The sequence below is a fragment of the Pogoniulus pusillus genome, chromosome 31 (assembly GCF_015220805.1).
Source record: "Pogoniulus pusillus isolate bPogPus1 chromosome 31, bPogPus1.pri, whole genome shotgun sequence".
Classification (NCBI taxonomy): domain Eukaryota; kingdom Metazoa; phylum Chordata; class Aves; order Piciformes; family Lybiidae; genus Pogoniulus; species Pogoniulus pusillus.
In genome coordinates, this window is record NC_087294.1 from 159,317 (window position 1) to 179,976 (window position 20,660).

The window sequence follows — 20,660 nt, forward strand, 5'->3', positions numbered from 1 at the left end:
CATATCCCTATGGATGTGGTAAACAAGGTAGCCACTATGGTAGAACGCACTAACAGGAAAGAGACACAACCCTTCTTGGGATTTGCGAGCTTTTGGAAGGTGCACAATCCTGGGTACAGTCAAATTGTGAAACCACTCTTTGACATAACGAGAAAGAGAAATAACTTTGAGTGGGGACCTGAAGAGCAGGTGGCATTTGACCAAAAAAAATGAGAAGTTATTTGGCCATGGCCTTGGGACCAGTTTGAATGGTGAGAATGATCCTAGCTGGAGCTTATGGCAGAAAGCTCCTAGTGAAACACAAGGCTGTCCACTCGGGTTCTGCAGCAAAGTGTACAAAGGCTCAGAAACCAACTATACACCCACAGAAAAAGACATTCTAGCTGCCTAGGAGGGACTTCCATCTGCTTCTGAGCTGACTGGGACAGAGTCACCACTCCATTTAGCTCCAAGACATCCAGTCACGACTTGGATGTTTAAAGGGAAAGGTTAAACCCCATGCCATGCCACAGATGCCACTCAGAGTAAGTGGATGGCCCTGATAACCCAGAGAGAGAGAATGGGGAGCCAGCCTTGCGTGCCCAGGCATTGTGGAAGTCATTTTCAACTGGCTAGAGGGCACTGAATTTGGAATGTCAGCAGAAGAGAAGGCAGTGACCCATGCTGAGGAAGCCCCCCTCCCATACAATGACCTTCCTGATAATGAAAAGAGATAAGCTCTGTTTACAGATGGATCTTGTCATCTTGTAGGCAGTAATCAGAGATGGAAGGCTGCCATCTGGAACCCTACATGCAGAGTTGCAGAGGCAAGAGATGGAGAAGGCAAATCTAGACTATTTGCTGAGGTAAAAGCCATCCAGCTGGCCCTGGACATTGCAGAACGAGAACAGTGGCCAGTGCTCTACATCTACACTGACTCATGGATGGTAGCAAATGCCTTACAGGGGTGGCTGAAAGAATGGAAACAAAATGGCTGGCAGAGAAAGGGGAAGCTGATCTGGGCTGCTGACCTCTGGCAAGACATTTCTGCACGCCTGGACAAACTGACAGTTAAAATCAGACACATCAGTGTGATATGGGAAAAAGGGATAGAGAACATAGTGTGTAGCAACCTAGTTTAAATCATTAACTGTGTGAGCATCAACATTAAGCATCATCAATCAGATAAACACAAAGGAAGGGGGTTAAACTTGAGAGGGTCTTGAAACACTTTCATGGAGAAGAACACCACTATATTCAACGATGAGCACATTGGAAACTCCAGTCAAGAATGTGACCCACAATTGATGCTAGGTGGCCGAAAGGTAGAGAGGTCAGAGTGAGGAAGATGTTGTCCTTCCGAAGACCCCAAAAGATGACCAGCAGGTGGCAGTGAGCATGCATGAAGAGGTGGGACATTACGGAAATGAGTTCCAGGAATTAATTTTAATATCTCCTTCTATTCCAAGAACTAATTGTAATAACCCTACCCTTGTACTGAATATGCATGATTTTGTAGCATAAATATTGTACTTGAACTGTGGATGGATTTCTTGCTAACAGAGGACATGAATTGATAAACATGAGCAACCCATGCTGCAGAGTGTCCTTGAGCCCATCCCAGAGGCAGGAACTAAGACAATGAAGCAAACACCCACATCCAGCTGGAAGGAGGCAGGGTCTGCTGGCAGCAGGAGGCTGACCCTACAAATTGTTTATACAATCTTAATCTATCTGTACCTCACACATAGCCTTAAGCCTATCTGTACCTTCCACATGTACCAATCAGCAAGTGCCATACATAGACACTCTCTGCTGAGGGAATATAAGCCAAACACAGAAAGCAATAAATGGAGAACAATGATCTAACCATATCGGTGTACGACTTGTTACTTTGGGGTGCGCTTGCCAGCACTGAACCAGGTGAAGGTGTGTGTTACTTTGGAGGAGAACCTCCCCTTGTCACCCAGCGCTGACTAAAAACATATCTTTCCTGATACAACTCTGTGTGTTGTGAGGTCTCATTTTCCGTATGTCAAGTGCTCACATCCCCAAGAGCAGAGCCACTGAAGAACAGCAGCACAATCACCAAGCTAACGTGGCTGCCCAAATCTCCCAGATAGATCTAGACTGGAAGCACAAAGGTGAAATGTTCTTAGCTGGGTGGGTGCATGGCTCTTCTGACCACCAAGGAAGAGATGTCACATACCAATGGTCCTGTGACAGGTCCGTGGACATACCCATGGAGGCCATAGCTCAGGTTATCCATGGCTGTGACATCTGTGCTGCCATAAAGCAAGCTAAGTGCATGAAGCCTTTGTGGTACAGGAGACGGTGGTCAAAACACAAGCATGGGGAGGCCTGGCAGATGGATTACATCACTTGATCTCACAATGGCAAACAGTATGTGTTAACCATGGTGGAGGCCAGCACTGGCTAGCTGGAAACCTACCCAGTACCTCATGCTACTGCTCAGAACACCATTCTGGGCCTGCAGAGACACATCCTGTGGAGAGACTGTACTCCAGAGAGAACTGAGTCAGACAATGGGACCCATTTCAAGAACAACCTCAATAAGCACCTGGGCAAAAGAACATGGGATAGAATGGGTTTACCATATCCCATACTACCCACAAGCTGCAGGGAAGATTGAGCATCACAATGGCCTGCTGAAAACCACTCTGAAAGGTATGGGGGGTAGAACTTTCAAAAACTGGGAGAAACACCTAACAGAAGCCACCTGGCTGGTGAACAGCAGGGGATCAGTCAATCAAGCTGGTCTTGCTCAATCTGCCCTATTGCTTACAGTTGAGGGAGATGGAGTTTCTGTGGTCTGTGAAAGTAATCTATTGGGGAAAACTGTGGGTTTCTCCTGCTTCTGGGGTGGGCAAACATATCAAAGGGACTCTCTGCTGAGGGTCCTGGTCACACATACTGGGTAATGCTTGAAACTGGTACTATTCAGTGTATTCCCCAGAGAAACCTCACTCTGGCTGAAAAGGTCTAATCTTGGGGTTGGTAACATGTAACCTTGTGTAATAGTTGTATAATAATTGTATGATAGATCTAAGTGGTTATAAGTTTCTTTTCTAGTCACATCATCACCACAACACATCCAACAGAATCCACACCACACAAGCAGCAATCCAGAAGAATGTCTACACATCTCACCTGCACCTGTTTTCCTGATGCCCTACGGCAAAAGACTGTTTCTGATGTTTCCCTCCAGAGGAAAAGACTTTTTTTCCTGAGTTTCCCTCAAGAAAGGGAAGAACTGTTCATGATTCCGTTACTCCATGTTCCTGTCCTGCTCACACGTCACCTCACCAACCTGCACCGGAGAAGCACATTACTTTGGGATACAGCCAGGGACCAAGAAGGACTTAAGAACTCTTACTACATGGACACATTTTCCTGTATTTGGAAAAGGAGACTGTCTGCAGGAAAGTGGAAATGGTCTAACCAAGGGATAGAATGTAAAGGGTTAACCCTCCTGGGGGAGTGGTCTTGACCCTGACCCCAGGTCCTCCTGACCCCTCCCAGGGCGCTGGGTCCGAACACTACCAGGTGTGGTGGTTAGCCTACTCCCACTTCCTGTCTAGTCTGCTGTATAAAAACCGAGGAACTCCCTGTTTCTCCCTCTCTTGCCCTGCCTCCCTGACTGCCAGCATCACCATCCTGTTTCCTAGTACTGTTTGTTTTACCATGTGGCCATTACCCACTAGGCGGACAAAACCATTGCCATCAAATCTGGTTGTATATATATTCTGTACCTTGTTTTCCCTTCCCTATACCTTTTGTAACTTCCCTACCTCAAATACCTCTTTATTTATTGTTAAAATGTTCTTCTTTTAGCTTCCAAATCAAGGTGAGATTATTTGGGTGTGCTTACCTTTCCTCTCTCTACATCTAACTCCTTTGGCAAAGAAGAGGGAAGAGAGAAAGGCATCCTATAAATTGTTATTGGTTCCATTAACTATATTTGAGTCTCTGGGAAGTTTAAACTAGAACTGAGACACAGCATAAGCAAGAAAAATAAGCACAAATACCCAGTACTGATTGTTAATGTCCTTCCTTTTCTATATCAGCAAGCTGAGCTCTATTTCTCTCAACGCCAGCTCAAACTCCTAGAGACCAAGGGGTCTCTTACGTTGGCACACTAAAGTAAGCATTCAAAATACACAAAGAGCAAACTCCTGCCTCTTGAGATCACTCCTTCCTTGAGCAAGATGTGCAGGCCAGTTTGCTTTCTACAGCAACTCCATCTTTCGTTGGCTTGACAGGCTAACATTTACTCATTTGTTTTTCACTACTCTAGGCAGTACATCCACACAGCTATAGCAACACAAACTGATTTTTTTGTTGTTGTGGTTGTTAAAGGCCCTTATCTATGTCCTCCTTGCTGCTCCCTCTATTCTCTGATAATTTCGTCTCCCTGTTTTTTCTCTTTTATTTTTGTTCCCTCCTTAAAATGTCCCATTTCCTAGTTTCAGAGTGCAATGCAAGAACCCTTTCTCTTTCTGAGTTTGCTTTTCTTTTAAGTTCTCTTCACTTTTCCTCCTTTTGGTGGCCTGTTTTAGCCTAACTAGCCCTGTAATTTTCAGCCTTTCAACCTTACTCTTCCCCTCCCCACCCTAATTTTGTTCCTCTCCTCCAAAAAGCTCCTTCCAAGTCTAGCACCTCCATAGCATGGTCACCCTCAGTGAGAAGCAGGCATCTGGACTTCAGGCAGGACAGAATGTTCTAACACCAACTATTCTTTAAAAATAAAATACTCAAGAGAATCTAAGTTGGACCTGTTATGCTAGTACTTTGACACAGTACAGCAAAAACAAGATACACATCTCGCCCACCTCCAAATACAACTAATAAAGACATTTCAATACCAGAAAGGCCATCAAGATGTTATATATAAGGTGGTGGTGGAAGAGAACCTAAAACAAGCAAACAAAACAACTCTCATCTATACCTCTTAATGGACTTTTGAAGCAAGTCACAAACTTTTGCATATTGTTCTCTGTCGTGCACAATGGAGCATTTGGCAAGTGACTGGCATGTGTACAGTTCTGGAGCCCCCAACACAAGAAGGACATGGAACTGTTGCAGAGAGTCTAGAGGACGGCCATGAAGATGTTCAGAGGGCTGGAGCACCTCTCATATGAGGACAGGCTATGAGAGTTATAGCTTTTCATCCTGCAGAAGAGAAGGCTTCAAGGAGACCTTGGAATGGCCTACAGGAGGGCTGGGAAGGGACTATTTACGAGGTCTCATAATGACAGGATGAGGGATAATGGGTTTAAACTGGAAGAGGGGAGATTTAAACTAGATGATAGGAAGAACTTCTTTACAGTGAGTGTAGTGAAACACTGGCACAGGTTGCCCAGGGAGGCTGTGGATGCTCCCTCCCGGGAGGTGTTCAAGGCCAGGCTGGATGAGGCCTTGAGTGAGCTGTTCTAGTGGAAGGTGTCCCTGCCTATGGCAGGGGGTTGGAGCTAGATGATCTTTGAGGTCTCTTCCAACCTAAATCATTCTATTGATGCTATGATTTCTACTTTTAGGATGTCTTTTTCACTTTATGGGACGCAGTGCCATCTACTGGAAAACTCACGAAGAGCAAACTCTTTTTGGTTAGCTACCATTTGTAAAGTTAACACTAGAAATATTTATTACCTTCAGTTTCAAAACAACTATATGGCCCGGGTCTTTTATCATAACTTTTATAGGTATTTCTTAGGATATTGGAATTTGTTGGCAAACACAATATTATAGAAAGTTCCACACTGACACATGGGAAGAAGCATGAGCTAAGCAAACACACAAGCACCAAAACTTTACTAACATACCAGAAAGAAAAGTTGCCACCTCTAGACATAAATGTCAAGAAGGGCTATCTTGTATGACCCTGTCTTTCCATCTCCTAGACACAGAATCTCCCATTCCAGTGAGATTCTCAATTTCAACAAGAACACATGGGGATAAACGCTAAGCCAAATTCCTAACCTGACTGCTACTAGCTCTCGAAGGTCAGGCAACACACATGTAACATTTCTCTGTGTCTTTATGACAGCTCTCTTCCATTCATGGTCAGTGGGATGTCAGAGTGGCTAGAATAAATCTGTAGACTATGCACGGTCCATACTCAACATTAAATGAAGAGCAAAAAAATAATTAAAGAAGAGGGATCTTCTAAAAATGGACCCTGGAAAGATTTCAGAGGAGCTGCTTGCAAGCACATCATCTACACCAGACAAATTAACAGAGAAATGAAAAACATAACATAGGCTAAAAGAGGCAGGCCCATAGACAACTAAGGCAGCACCCAAGGCTCACCATGGAGAAGCTTTTCCTCCCAATGGAACTTCCAGAAGCACTTATCACCTGTCTATGCCTCTCACCAGCTGCTCCCAAGCTGATGCTAAGGCCTTGGCCACTGTCCACCAGGACAGTGATGAATATTGAGCAGTGACTAGCAATTGGTTTTCAAAGTGTAAACATAAGGAAAAACTTTTCCACTGTGAGAATGATAGAATGATGCAACGGACTGCCCATTTGAATGGAGACATTCAAAACTTGCCTAGATGTGTTCCTGTGTGACCTACTTTAGATGATCCTGCTCTGGCAGGGGTGTTGGACTAGATGATTTTTTGAAGTCTCTTCCAACCCCTAACATTCTGTGATTCTGTAATTCTGTGAAGAGGTGGGAGGAGGATGGAGGGACTACTTCTTTCAAGATCACATTAGTACAGCTGGCACTTTGCATAGCTCAGAGTTTTCTAAATACATCAACTGCATACAACAAAAATTTAGAAAAGGTGATAGCACTCTCACAGAGACATTGGGACCTCTAGAGCCCAGAATGGTGTAAAGGTGTCTTTACACATACATGTATCAATATATATATACACAGTTATATATATGCAAGTCACCACCAACTAGCATTGAAGCCTTAACCAACAACTCAGGACCGAAAAGGAGGAACAAAAACCCCCAAACGCTTTAGTGCTTCTTTTCCTATGCCTGTAAGACACCCAATTTTCAGGGAAAAGTTGCAAGTGATAGCCAGAGACTTTAGCCTCATAAACTGTCCTGATTTATCATGATTTTCATTGTGAAATTCCCATAGCAGAAAATGTTTCCCTGAAGTGCCAGGCATAGGAGTCAATCAGGAGGTAAGGCCTCTGCTGCAGGAATACAAACAGTGTCACCTCACATGGTGATTTTGTTTGTTTTTTCTAAACCAATATCATATTGGAGTGAGAGTAAAATCCAATGCAGAACTAAGGGGATGAAGCAGATCTTGTGAAGAAGGCCATACCACTGTGCAGCTCTCACTGACCTGGCTGCTGTCTGGCACAACAGAGGCAGGTCACAAAAAAAACCTGTGCACACAATGAACAACATTAGTTTCATGCATCTTTTACATGGTAAAAATTGCACCACCACTGCCAAGAACACCAGAGCAAGACCCCAAATGCAAAACTAGCAGTTCCTACTTGGTGAGGGAGTACAGGAGCCATCACCTGTGGCTGGAGGCAGACACAAAAGGGAAAGGGGAGAAGGAGTGAGGAGGTCTGGATTCCACACTCAGTTTCTGAAAAGTGGTCTCTGCTCAGAGAATGGAATCCCTCTCCTTCTGCTGGATTTTTGTGTTGTCTTGTTTCCAGTTTCCTAAAAGTAGCATTTTAATATTCTTATTTACAGTACCTCTGCAAATATTCCCCTGTGCAGTTTGTGATCTGCAGCACTGGGATATGGTGCTCCTGCATGGAGAAAATGAGAAATCTCAGTGCAAGCAAAGGATGAATTTTATTTACCCTCCAATAACATTACAGTTCTCTCTTGCTGATTTACAATTGCTTTTATTGATACAGCACACATTTCAGGTGTGACCACACCATCACTGACATCAATGAAGTTAATGCAAAACTAAGAGGGAGCAAAATGGTAGCTGGGCTAGAGAAGAAATGGCAATTGAAAATCTTAAAGTGGCACTTCAGGAGTTAAGTCTGCAGAACAAACACTAAAGTGCCTATTAGGGCAATAAATGAAAACTTTGGCTGTGTGGTCTTGAGGGTCTCAGCGAACTTTTTGACATAAATTGCACTGACTGTAGCAGGCTAGATGTTAACACAGAGATAGGTTCTCAAGATCTGGGCCTCCACATTCAGTCAGCACAAACTTCTCTTTCAGGAAGCTGCCCATTTCCCATGCCCTTGACACACCTCAAATTGCGAAAATAAATTTGAAATTATTTAAATTATTTTCCTTCCTACTATGTCCACATATTTATAAAGCATTACAAAGACAAAGACTGTGACTGCTGAAGGAGATAAAGGGGGATAATTCGTTACCTTTTACTTGCAGTGGCCACACCAGGCAATATTTACATGCAGTCTGTATTAAGCAAAGCAGTGTAAAATAATCTTTACTTCCGCAAGTTCACTCAAGCAGCTCTTACAAGGGGCGTTCATTATGCCACACTGACAAACTGCTTACACTGGCGTGCAAGCACATATCCCTGCAAACACAAACATGCACACTTTGACAACAGAATCCTCCTTCCGGCAGCATTCCCTCGGTGGACCAGCGCGACTAGCTCCCCGTGCCGCCGGGTGCTACGCCCACGACTCCAGCTCATCAACCACTCCTAGAAACGCCGACCTGCAGCAGGAGGCCTTCGGCTTCACGCTTGGCCCCGCGCTGCCGGTACGGCTACACAATTTCTCCCTGAACCGTTCTTGAATTCTTCCTCTTTCCAGAGTTCAGCCATACCTAAAAAAAACATCCCCATTTCTTTCCAAAAAGCTCGGTGCTCCAGGTGAGGCTCGAACTCACAACCTCGGCATTGCTCCGCTTTCGTACTGCTGTATAAGTACCGCGCGCTAACCGATTGCGCCACTGGAGCCCTGACACAACCGTCTCCTGAAAGCTTTATCCAGGGCTTACGAGTCCTCGGCTGGAAAACAGCCGGGAACTTTCCATTTGCGCCCGAGGTGGGGCAGCGCCGGCCGTAGGCTTCCCCGGATCCATATCTGGGCTGCGTCTTCCTCTTTAACAGCTATTAACAGCGGTGCAGAGAGGCCGGAACCGAGCTCGGGGGCGGGGGGGTGCGGGCTTCGCATAGTGAGAGGGCGAACTGCTGCGGTACCAGGGACAAAGCCCTCCCGCAACACGTCTCCCTGCCACGCGGACTGCCAGCATAAGGGCAAGTAGCGCGCGGGACGACGACGTCACGGACCGCCTTGCCCACTCCGCCAGGCGGGCGGGCCCTGCTGCGCGGGGCGGGGCACGATCGCTGACCCCTGTCTGCTCGGCGCGGCGCTGCGCCGCCGCCTGCGCAGCCCCCGCGCTGAGGTAAGTGTGGCTGCTTCTTGCCTTCCCGCTGATCGCTTCACTTTGCTGTCAGCTGGAGCAACCTCTGCAGCTCTGTATTCCGGGAACGAGGCAGGCCCCAAACCAGGCCTCTGGTCGTGCGAAACTAAACCTTCTGACGGCCTTTGCTAAAATACATTAGCTGCTAAGACAGCACCCTTCTGTCCTGTTCAGGTGTGAGGCAGAGAGAAGGGAGCTAGTGACTGACAGTACATTAAATTATTATCGTATCAGTAACTGCACACCTTGGGGCTTCACAGTCTGCGTGGCTGCTCGACCGCATTTGGGTGCCTTGACACATTCAAAATACATACTGCATGTTAAAAGGGATCATTTTAAAGTATTTTTTTGAATGATAGTTAATAGAAATAAAAAAAATGGGCATATTCTATCAGGATAATTCACAGAGGGTTTGCTTACTTTACCTCTGGACTGGATTCAGCTCGCTTTACAAAGCAGAGTATGTGTAGTATAAAGATGTAATTTTTACAGAGTTTAAACTGCTTATTTCAATACCTGAAGGTTTTGTCTTGCTATTTTTTAAAATCCAAGGGTGGAATCAGGTGCTATGATGTGAAAATGGTGAATAGATCTAAAAGGCTAGCATTAGAAACAGCACAGTGTATATACAATTTATTGCATGCTCAGAAAGTAGAAGAAAATGGCCTTGTGCACATTTATTGTTAAAGCACACCACTAACATGGACTCATTCTGTAGTCAGATCCATCTTACGTTTACATGGCAGGAAGATGGCAAACATAGTCAACAGATACTTAAACCCAACCAATGCTCCAACGCTGTTACACAGCTGAGGTAGAGATGTCCTCTTTTTTTAACACCCATAGTTACTCTAAAAAGCCCTGTTGGGTTACTGATTTAAGTACTTTTTTTCCCTTACAGCTCAGGGTATTGAATTACAGGGTGGATGGCTGTGGAAAGTGTTACACAGTGCTTGGATTTCTGGCCTTTAAAATGAGCTATTGGTGGCACAGCAGCAGGTGGCAGGCACTCAGTCAAGTTACAGCGAATAGCACTGATCTTCCAGCTATCACCTCCTCTTTTGAAAGATGAAGTGCTTCTCACTTGCTAAGGACTTGTTCTGCTGTTGGTACTGTTAGTGTGTGCATTACTTAGAATATTCTTAGCACAGTACGTGCCATTGACAGGTGAGGTAACATGCAAATACTGTATCTGACCATAGAGGAAGGTGCCGGTTATGGACAAAAAGAGAAAACTGACAGTTAATTTCTTAGGGAAATTTTCCGTCATTGCATATGTTTAGCTGCCATACCAGAACACAGCAGCTGCTTCCATTATCCTTAGCAGCACATTATTACAGTAGAAAATAAAGTATTCTGTGCCACAGCCAGATTGCCATGAACATACTTTTGTCTAAACAAGTATAGTTTTGGTAAAGAATCAAAATTGAAGCAAGCTCTTTATTGGAGATTTAACCTTAGGCTCATGCAAGAGGGTTTTTCAGTGAATGTAATTTTGTTGTTTAAATAGATGATAATCACTACCTGTTGTATTTTAATCAGTCGTCTTATGAAAGTAACAATAATGGTAAAAGTACTAATAGTTTTCATGGGATCTTTAACTCCTTTATCATGCTGTGTGATTCACTTGCATTTGTGCTCACAGAGACTGAGGCTTTGGTACTATGTGAGTACAGCAGTGAAATTTGGCTACATCAATAAGTTTGTGGGAACATAACCACTTGTTTTCAAGTAGTAGGTTTGTTACTGACTTGAATTTTTGTTTTCAGCAACTACATAGGGTTTTTAATAGTATTTTTTTAAATCATACTTAAATAGTACTTTAATTTGTTCACAAAGAAGAAAAAGTACAGAACCAACCACAACTAGAAAGTCTGTTCAACCAGATGAGATGGATTGTTTAATCATTTCTGCCTTCCTTTTTCCATTTCTTCACAATATTGAAGAGGAAAAAAAAATAAGAAAAACTACTAAAAGGTTGAAAAGCAGAAGTTAAAGCTGTGATAATGCCACAGAATGTTACTTGCTTCCTGCTGCTAGCAGGAATCACTTCAGCTTAGCTCCATTATTTTAGCACCAATGTAGGTACATCAATTTAGGACAGAAAGGCAAAGCTGAAATGAAACTAAAAGGATTTTGCCCTTGAATTGCTGGTGAAGATTTTTCAGAACACTACTACTAAGCAATAAATATGAAAAGACCTCAAGGCTTAAGAGGTAATTTTCACAATGCTGTTTTCTTCCAAGAGTAGAATGGGCAGAGCAGAGCAATCAGCACTCACATTTGCTGGCTTTATGATCTGTTTCCCTCTCCCCTTGCAAGGGTGTCTAAGCCATTCTAGGTCTCTATCACCAGGTCTTTCAGACATTAAAAAAAAAGGGGGGGGACACACAAAGCAAAACACAAAAAAACCCAAAACAACCCGCCTGAGAGTTACAGAAAAGTGACCAAGTATACTTAATACAAATAAAAATCCCTGCCAACAAACCTGATACCTGCCCTAACCAGAAACACAATGTTTAGCTTATGTGATTTTTGTTAACATATCCTGCTTGCTGCACATCAGCTAATATATTTAGGTTTGCAATAGGTTCAGTGGTTGTAAGGTATGTAACAAAATAGAGTAGGTGCTGTCCTAAACTCATTATTTTTCCACTACCACTTTTTTCCTTCACCCTCAATCCAAACAATGTATTATTTTTATTTAGCAGTTTTTTGCTTCAGTTGTCTTGTACTTCTCTGGCAGCAGAAGCTGACAAATAGAATCCTTACTGTGCTAGTTTGAAGCAAGCCGGAATGTTTTGGTAAAAGAACTAGATAACAGGCAGTGAAATGAGAACAATTGATGTCAACTTCTCTCACAGTCTTGCTGAGAGCTCTGGGAAGAAGAAGTAAAACTTTCTCCATTTTGTCTCTTCTTCTGCCTTTGCCTTAGACCGAGACACATCTTTCTAACATCACTGCTTTCTAACCCTGCTCCCTAACCTCTTGGCTGCACCTCTCTTCTTCCTGAGAACTGGGGTAAGGTTGAGAGGGCCGGGGGAGGTGTTGGGGTGGTTTGAGAGCCCCTCCTGGGGACTCAGGTTTCTGGGAGGGGAGTTGTGCTTCTGTATTGTTTATCCTTTGTATATTTCTGTATATAATTGTATATAACTGTATATATTGTAAATAGCTGCTTGTAAATTCTGCTAGCTGTAAATAAATTGCTTCATCTATATTCCCAGGGTCTGTCTGAGTTAGCTGGGGCAAATACAAAGTGTGTGGGGGCGGGTAAGAGCCCAAACCATCACACTTACCTTTGCATACAGGGAAAGATCTGAGCTGAAAACGAGAGCAGAAATCTCAGCTTACTAGAACAGGATCCGATGGATGTCAAGATTCACTGTAAAGTAGAGTAGTGAGAAAAGTATGTATGTACTTGAGTCTCACAGATACTGCAACACTGGCTTTTTCCTCATCTCTTCAATACACTTCACAGAACTTGGGTTTCAAGGCCCAGTACTTCCAGGTCATCAAAACTATTTCTCATTCCTCTTCCTCAAAACAAAACAAACACTCCCCCCTAACAAAACAAACAAACAAAAGCCACTAACAAAAAAACCCTAAACACACAAAAAACCAAAATCCAAGCAAGCAAACACCACAATCAAAGCAAATACCACAATCAAAACCACCAATGAACCCAAATGGAAAAGAAACAACAAAAAAACAAGCAATTTTCCCTTGTGCCTCTTATATGCACGAAGAGACCATTAACTGCCTTTTTCAAATCATTTTATTTTCACAAGGTTGCAAAAAATGCTGCCTCATGATAATAACCTCTGTTTCATACTAATTGTGAACTTTATAGGAGAACTTCATTTTTTTTTCTACCTTGAGTAGGTCTGAGTGAAGTTTTGCATGCCTCGCTTTAGCCACAAAATAGATTTATCAGCCTGTGACAGTATTTTGTGCAGGTAGTAGTACCTTGTATTCTGCCTAGTGAAAGAAAGTAGAGACTGGACTAGGGGTTGCAGATAGTAGCCCTACATTTAGAACTAGCACGTTAATATTGTGGTGAACAAGGCTTGGATCCATCAGTTCCAGAATCTCTTTTTTTCAGACTGCGGTTTTGTGCAATCTCTTGGTTTTTGTGCCTAACAAATGGAGTCCTGCTCTATGGCACATGTTACTAGTGATGAGGCAGAGCTTTAAAAACATTGGTCATTAAAATAAAGTGTTCAGTTCTTCTGGTCCTACCAGGCTGAATCACAAACCGCTAAACAAAGTGCATTTTAATAGCAGATCTCCTTCCTTTGCAGCTAAATAATGTGTTAGTAGTCAGCCATACAGAAAGCACTGATGCGTTCCTTTCTGTGGGTTCAAAAACAGTGTAATGACTTTCATGTACTAAATAAATAGTATGTTAGGTTGGGTTTGGTTTTTTTGTTTGTGTGGGGTTTTTTTGTGTTTTGGGTTTTTTTAATAGAGTAAAATTAATTACTTTTGGCTTATTTAAGAGGAAATTGTTGACAGTCTCATTGTGATTGTACTAATATACCAGAACTGTAATCCATATGTGTATCTTTTTACGCCAAAATAAATGGATTTTTCTTATCAGTTGAATAATTAGTTTAAACTACCAAGAAGTGCTAGAGGTCAAGGTAAAACGGAGTCACAAATAGTGGAATAAGAATAGTATGAGTTCAAACTCACATTGGAAGATAGTAACAGTATAAGGTTACCAATTCATACTGTTCCAGTGTGCTAACTCTACAGTCCAGCAGCTGTAAAACCATTAAATATATACTTCTCTTAAACAAAGCATGTTCACCCTCTAAGCACAGTGTATAATCAGAAGACAAAGCTGGATGTCTAAAATAACTGAAACATTCTAAGATCTTGTAATGTCTTGAAGTTTTTAGTTTACTGTTTATTTAATGTAATTAAATTCTGACACAGCATGTTTCCAGGTAGACAAATCCAAAGCATCAGGGCTTGATATCATGCAGCAGGTCTAGCTTATAGCTTACCAGACATAATGCTTCAGAGCACAACCAGATGCAACAGCAGTGAGGCAGAATGACAGAGCACTGCCAGAAGCAGAGAGCACATTAAGGCAAAAGCACACTGGCATAAGCAGTGCAGCAGCATGCTGTGTTTAGCTGCTTTTCTCTTTTGTCAATGCAGCCTGAGTCTAATGGGTCTTTGGCCTTAGATCAGCCAATTAGAATGGCAGTTTTCCAAGCTTAATCATATTAGGTGAAGTCAGGGCTTACTTGTACCTTTTAGGGCAGAACACAAACAAGTGTGGGTTCCCTGTAAAAAAAGTTTGGACACACACAGAGGCACCAGGCCTTTTGTCCTCCTTCCTCGTGGTTGCTTCCACCATCAGCAGAAGGAGGGAGAGCAGAAAACATGTCTGGGCAAGCCAAGACATGTTTAGGCCTAATTTGGCCTTCCATGACAGCATCATAGAATCAAGTTCAGCTCTCCAGCAAGCAGTTCTACAACTGGCAAAGAGTGCATCATGTTGCAATGAATGCTTATGGACACATGCTTTAGATCTTACAAATGCAAGAGACAACTTTGTTATTTGTCAGAAGAAAATCCCAGTGTTTTCAAACACACATCTCCAAACATTCAGCCTAAAAAGGTGGAGGGGCTATGATGAAAAGGAAATGGGCTCTATTGGTAAGCCTGAAATATCTGGATATAGTTATGCACATATAAAAATACTTTAAATATATGTAATTAAACTTTGTGCAACTGCTCTCTACTTGCATTTAAATTTGATATCTGTTTCTATACTAGATTTGAGGGGCATGGATATCCAAATCTTGCCCATTTTTTTTAACTCATAGTTAACTGTCTATGTAACAAGGAAGGTTTTTGTAGAGAGGTTAACATACACCAGTAAAGAGAAATAAGAAGTCTCCTGCAAACAGATTCTTTCTCCAATATAAAGATACATATTTGAAAAACACTGGTCAATTATTAGCTAAGATGCTGGAACATTAGTACTCTTCATGAAGTAACCTTTGGTTGATGAACCTGTCTCCTTTGACACGAAATCCTGGAGACACCTCTTCTACCAACCAATCCTCTGAGCTGTGGGGATGGAATCATATGCACTTTGCTCACAGAAACTCCACAAACTCTAGTATTTCCATCAAAAGTGTCATAGCTGGTGGATCATGGAACTTCTTGTAAATGTAGGAAAATGGATAGAAGAAAACAAAATGTCCTTTTTGCCACCTGTGTGCAATAAGCTTATGTAAGTAAATTATTTTTACTTTTTTTCTTAAACACAGTGTTTATATTCCAAACAATAAGCAGAAGCTGCTAAAATGTGTACATGGTAAAGATTAGTATGGAACTGTAGCTGCTCTTAGATTACAGTTAGTCAGATTGCTGTTTTGAAGACCAGAAAGTGATTGAAATTTGTTTTGCAAGAACTCATCAAAAGCTTTAAAGATCAACTTGAATATAAGATATGTGTATATTATAGGCAATTAATCTGAGTTAAGGGAATTTGAGTCAAGCCCTGTGACAATAAACTCACAGAAATAAGAGGAGATGGCATCCACAAGTAATAAGATTTAGCTAGCAGATACAGTGCTACCAAATTGCAACCTGAACTCGCTGCTAGAGGTGCTAAGAGCAATTCTAACATTGCAGGTCAGCCAAAGCTGCAGAACGATCAAAACTGGTGGAACATAGTACTGAAAGATAAGGAGGAAAGGAAAGGCAAGGCAGGGCCACTGAAGAAGCAGGTTTCTGGGGCATTTCCAAACCTATCAAGACAGGGTAGGGAGACTGAAGAGGCACTAGTAACTAGAGGCAGTGTAACTACTTCAGTGTGTGATACCTTGTAGTCAAAAGATTAGCGAGGATTCATTTTGTCCGTAAAGTTGAGGGCAATATATTTTGTCTAAAACTATAATCTTAGAAGTCTTTTCCAACCAAAACAATTCTGTGATTCTATGAAACTTCCATACCAAACATTTCTCCCTAGTGACACAAACTGAGGATTGATATAGCAAATAAAAAGCGTTGTTCTTGCTTTTAATTTAAAAAAGTATAATCTTGCTTTGCAATTTTAATAATTTAGAAAGCACCAAAGAATATGCCTCTTGCACTATCCTGAACTTCCTCCTCTAATCAAAAGCTGAATGGGCAGTACTCTAGCAGTGATACTAATTTCCATTCATAGGTGCAAGGGTTACTTTTCAAATTAGTGGTTGCAAGACAAAGATAGGGTAAAAGGCACATCTTTACTGAGGTGTCTCTGTTGAAATTACAGTTGTATGTTTAACTGAGAAGTTAAGAAACTTGCATCACCACTGTAGTTTCAAGTGGGAGAGAATAAGAAAAGTACCTTATGAATGTTTTCACTTCTTTCATTTTCAAAATATTTTTGTGAAGCTTTTCATAAAGTGGATCAATTACTATATTTACCAATGATGGAGGTAAGAACTTAGGATTTTACATATGTGGAATATTCATGATTTTCTCTCCTCACCAGTCAGATTAACCTTTTTGTCATTACTGCACTGTTCTCTAATGACTACCAGCACTTATGTATAATCCCGAAATTAATCCTGAATGACATCTATCACAGGTCTTTCCCGTAAACTTTTCAAGAAGTCACAATGAAGCAATGTTTATATATATATAAAAATAGTGAAGATTAAAAACCAAACCAAACCCACAAACAGCTATTTTTTCCAGTGTAGCTTCAGCCTACGAAGAAGGAAAGCCACCTACTTCTCATGCTACCTAACTGTTTCAGGATTTTCCAAAATGTGACAAAAAGATTTCCAAAATATTTTTCAAACTTGATCCTCTATGTGCTGAGTGAGGAGGCATTTTACATGGCTGGAAGGATGTAACCTTTAAGTTAAATTTAAATAATTTTTGATACTGTGTTTCAAGGGAGAAATATCAGTCAAAATGTAGGTTTTTCAAGGACCTTTGATATCTAAATCGGTGGCTTTTAAGTTTTTATTCAGCAATGTTCCATACACTTGAGAGGATAAAAAGTTTTAAGTTCCTATTGGGGATTTCAAAACAAAACCTCAATTCTTGAATCACCTCCTGAATCACCACCTGTTTAGTCTAACCAGAGTCAAGAAAAGTATACAGTGTAAGTGCTACAAGTTGATTAGATGTATTTTAATGAGACTGTCTTGCAAATGCAAATGCTTTTTTGCCTCAACTATGAGCAATTAATGTAAAATCAGAGCCCTTAACCCTAGCTGATTTTTACAGGGTAGTTATGGCACTCGTAAAACCCTTCTTTAAATTAAAAATATTATACTTACCATAAGGAGACCTAAGTGTGTGTCATAAACTGTCTGATTCTTCATAGTCTTGAGATATTTTGAAAAGGTTACTTGCTGATGCCATTTTCATAACGTGGTTAAGAAGAGAAATATAAAAGTATGTAAATCTCAATAGAGCACTCATTAGCACCTAATTCTAAAAAGCATGCAATCAGATAATTCTCACTCCCCCAAAACCTTGATGATACTCTTAATTGCACTTTAACAGCCTTAACTGAAACTGTTTTCCTTCCTTATGATTTTTCTTCTTAACAATGAAACTATATTATTCACACAACTTTATATAGCAAACAAATTTATTGAAGTTTTTGCTGCTATTTCCTATCTGGAATTTTTTTATGATATCATTATGTAATTTGTAATTACAGGAATGACTAACCCATAGTAGCCTGTTTACTGTATAAAACCCACCTAAAAGCCTAGGGTAACAAAATTAATGGTAGATTTGTTAAACAAAAAGTTAAGCGACAGTGATTGTTAGAGCAATATTTTCACTTACAGTTATTGAGCTATTAATATGTGTTTTTGTTTACAAAACACAACAACTCATCTCTACAGTAGTCTACAAAATACTTAGAGATTGCCTTTCTTTTGTTTCATTCCCCAGGGTTTTTTTTAATTTATGTCATTAATTTCTAGCTGTATTGTTATGGGTTTGGTCTTCCTGCCCTTCCTTAGCAGATGTGTTCAGTAAGACGCAAGTATTACAGTGCATTCTTGAAAACAATGTTAAACTTGCCTGGTACAAACAGTTCTGCTTTTGATTTCTTATTTTAGGATACAGGCATGCAGCCAAGTGCTGTAATGTATATAACTTCCTATGGTGAATATAGTCAGTTTAAGAATTATAATTAACTTTAGACTTTTATTTGACCAAATAATTTGTCACTGTTGCTTGTTACTTCTGCTTTACTGCTCCCTACTGTGTTGTTCCTTATCATTTAAATGCTCTTAAAGGCAAGCCTGATAATAGTTCAGCTATTCAGAATAGCTTCACTCAAGTCTTCCAAGAGCCACATCATTCTACCCTGTGCTGTAGGGGAGTGTGGCTCTTGTAGTTCTGCCCAATAGGATCCCCATGCATTACCCAGAATCTTCTTACCAAAAGTAGATGTCGCAATACCTTGATTCCTGTATCAAAATTAATTTAAGAATAAACTTTGAATCACAGCTAATGGGCCTAATTTAGAGATTTTTTTTTTTAAAGCAAATGAAAACCTGCTACCTTACCTCTTTGTTAGTATAAGTGGACTGATAGATGATTGGGGTGATAGCTGTTCTTTTTGACAGCTGAGAGAAGTGCTCAGCTCAGCTCTTGAAAGGGGCAGAGTTAAGATGAAGGACCTGTATAGTGGTTCAAGGCTTAGTGAAATATGCTAATTAGAGAAATTAGATTGTAAAAAAGAATAATAATGATAAAGTCTGTATCATTCATTGGTTTGCTAAGAGGTATGTAAGAGTCAATATATTAAAAAAGGCTTCTTTGCTCTTGGGGACTGGATCTCTTAGCTTCTCTCTCTAATCTCTTCTACTAACCTTGGCTGACTAGATAAAAAATAAGCCTTGCTGGTTGTTTTGTGTCCTGGGAGAGGGAGGATGGCATTGGTCCCTTCTTGGCTGTTTTTTCCTTTGTCCAGAAGGGTAGATTGGATTTCTGCATTATTTCTAAATTGTATATAATTATAAATACATGTAAAAATATTTTTATATGTGGTTGTAAATTTATCTTTGCTGTAAATACAGCTTTATCTTGTGTACAATCTCTCTGAGCAGGTCTGGTAAATTTTCATTGGAGGGGGTTAAGTTCCTAACCCACCGCAACCTGGATAGCCTTTTCTGAATTAGCCACAGACACAACAAAACCACTGTAATGTTGCACTACATTAGCAAAATTGACATAGATAGAAGTTAGCTGGTAAAAAAAAACCAAAAAAGTTTAAAAAACAGTTTTAACCTTTCCAAGTGTTTTACCTTAACAGAATCTGTTCTAATCAGCTCTTGTCGAGAAGACCTTTTGTCTTTTCTGCCTCTTATATAGCATTCTTTACCTTTAAAATCTCACTTTCTTTTCTAGGCATCGCCATCAATTAAATGTGATGTTTGTTGGAGGACCAAATGAAAGGAAGGATTATCATATTGAGGAAGGAGAAGAGGTAACCTTTAGGCTGTTTATGCTTTGCTGATTTAATTGATCTATAATGATGAAAATGCAGCTACTTTTGAAGCTACAGTGCTACAGATGAGCAGTGCCAGGCTCAGCTCTGTTATATTTATCAGATCTACTCAAAGACTTAAACAGACTCATTCACTAGAACCATACACCGTCTGTGCATTTCTTTTGAAACAAGACCATGAGATCAGATCTATTTTGCTGTAATTCTTTTCCAACAGGAAGCTAGAGAAAGTGTTCTGACACATCAAAATGTCTTAATTCAACATTTTATAACAAAATTTTGGAAAGGTAATGATATTTTTAAACTGATATTTTATTGCAGGAGGTTGAGCTGTAGTTTGAAATAGTTTTGAATTTTGAAAATCAAAATGTAAGTATTTTGGCTTGAAATTATATGTTTCCAGGCTCTGTGAAATATGTCATCAAAAACAGCTTTCATTCAGGTTTGGAAGCTGAAAGATTAGAATCTCTGTGTACTTCTCAGATCAGTCCCTTTGCTGCATATCTTCTGCATAAAAATAAAGATGTCTTTCTTCTTTGTGTTGTGAGCAGCCATTGTGCTAAGTGCAGCATATAGGAAGAAAGAGTAGAAACCTATCAGGCTTGTAACAGTTTACACCTACATCATTTTTTTACTGCATTTTTCATGAAGTTGTCTGCTTGGCCTGAGGACTTCTCTGAATCAGAGGTATCACTGGCTCTGAAGGAACCCTAAAGGAAAGGGAGCACTAGAGGCCTATCAGTAAGGATTTCTGGATGGGACAAAAATTGCCAGGCCAAAAGGTTGATCCAGAGAAATATGGGCAGCG

The 20,660-nt window shown here is 40.9% G+C and overlaps 1 protein-coding gene and 1 non-coding gene across 2 annotated transcripts in view; one reads left to right on the forward strand and one right to left on the reverse strand.

The window, feature by feature from the left end:
- Positions 1–8,511: 8,511 nt before the first annotated feature.
- HAAO (3-hydroxyanthranilate 3,4-dioxygenase) overlaps positions 8,512–20,660 on the forward strand; it is a 60,815-nt gene continuing 48,666 nt past the window's right edge. Inside the window, exons 1-3 of the mRNA XM_064169155.1 lie at positions 8,512–8,685; positions 9,110–9,333; positions 19,753–19,831. Coding sequence (XP_064025225.1) covers positions 8,512–8,685; positions 9,110–9,333; positions 19,753–19,831 — 477 coding nt within the window. The remainder of the gene's footprint in view (positions 8,686–9,109; positions 9,334–19,752; positions 19,832–20,660) is intronic.
- TRNAI-UAU (transfer RNA isoleucine (anticodon UAU)) lies at positions 8,790–8,884 on the reverse strand. The gene is made up of 2 exons: positions 8,847–8,884; positions 8,790–8,825 (listed from the first exon to the last, which is right to left on the reverse strand). It is a non-coding gene; the product is annotated as a tRNA-Ile (tRNA).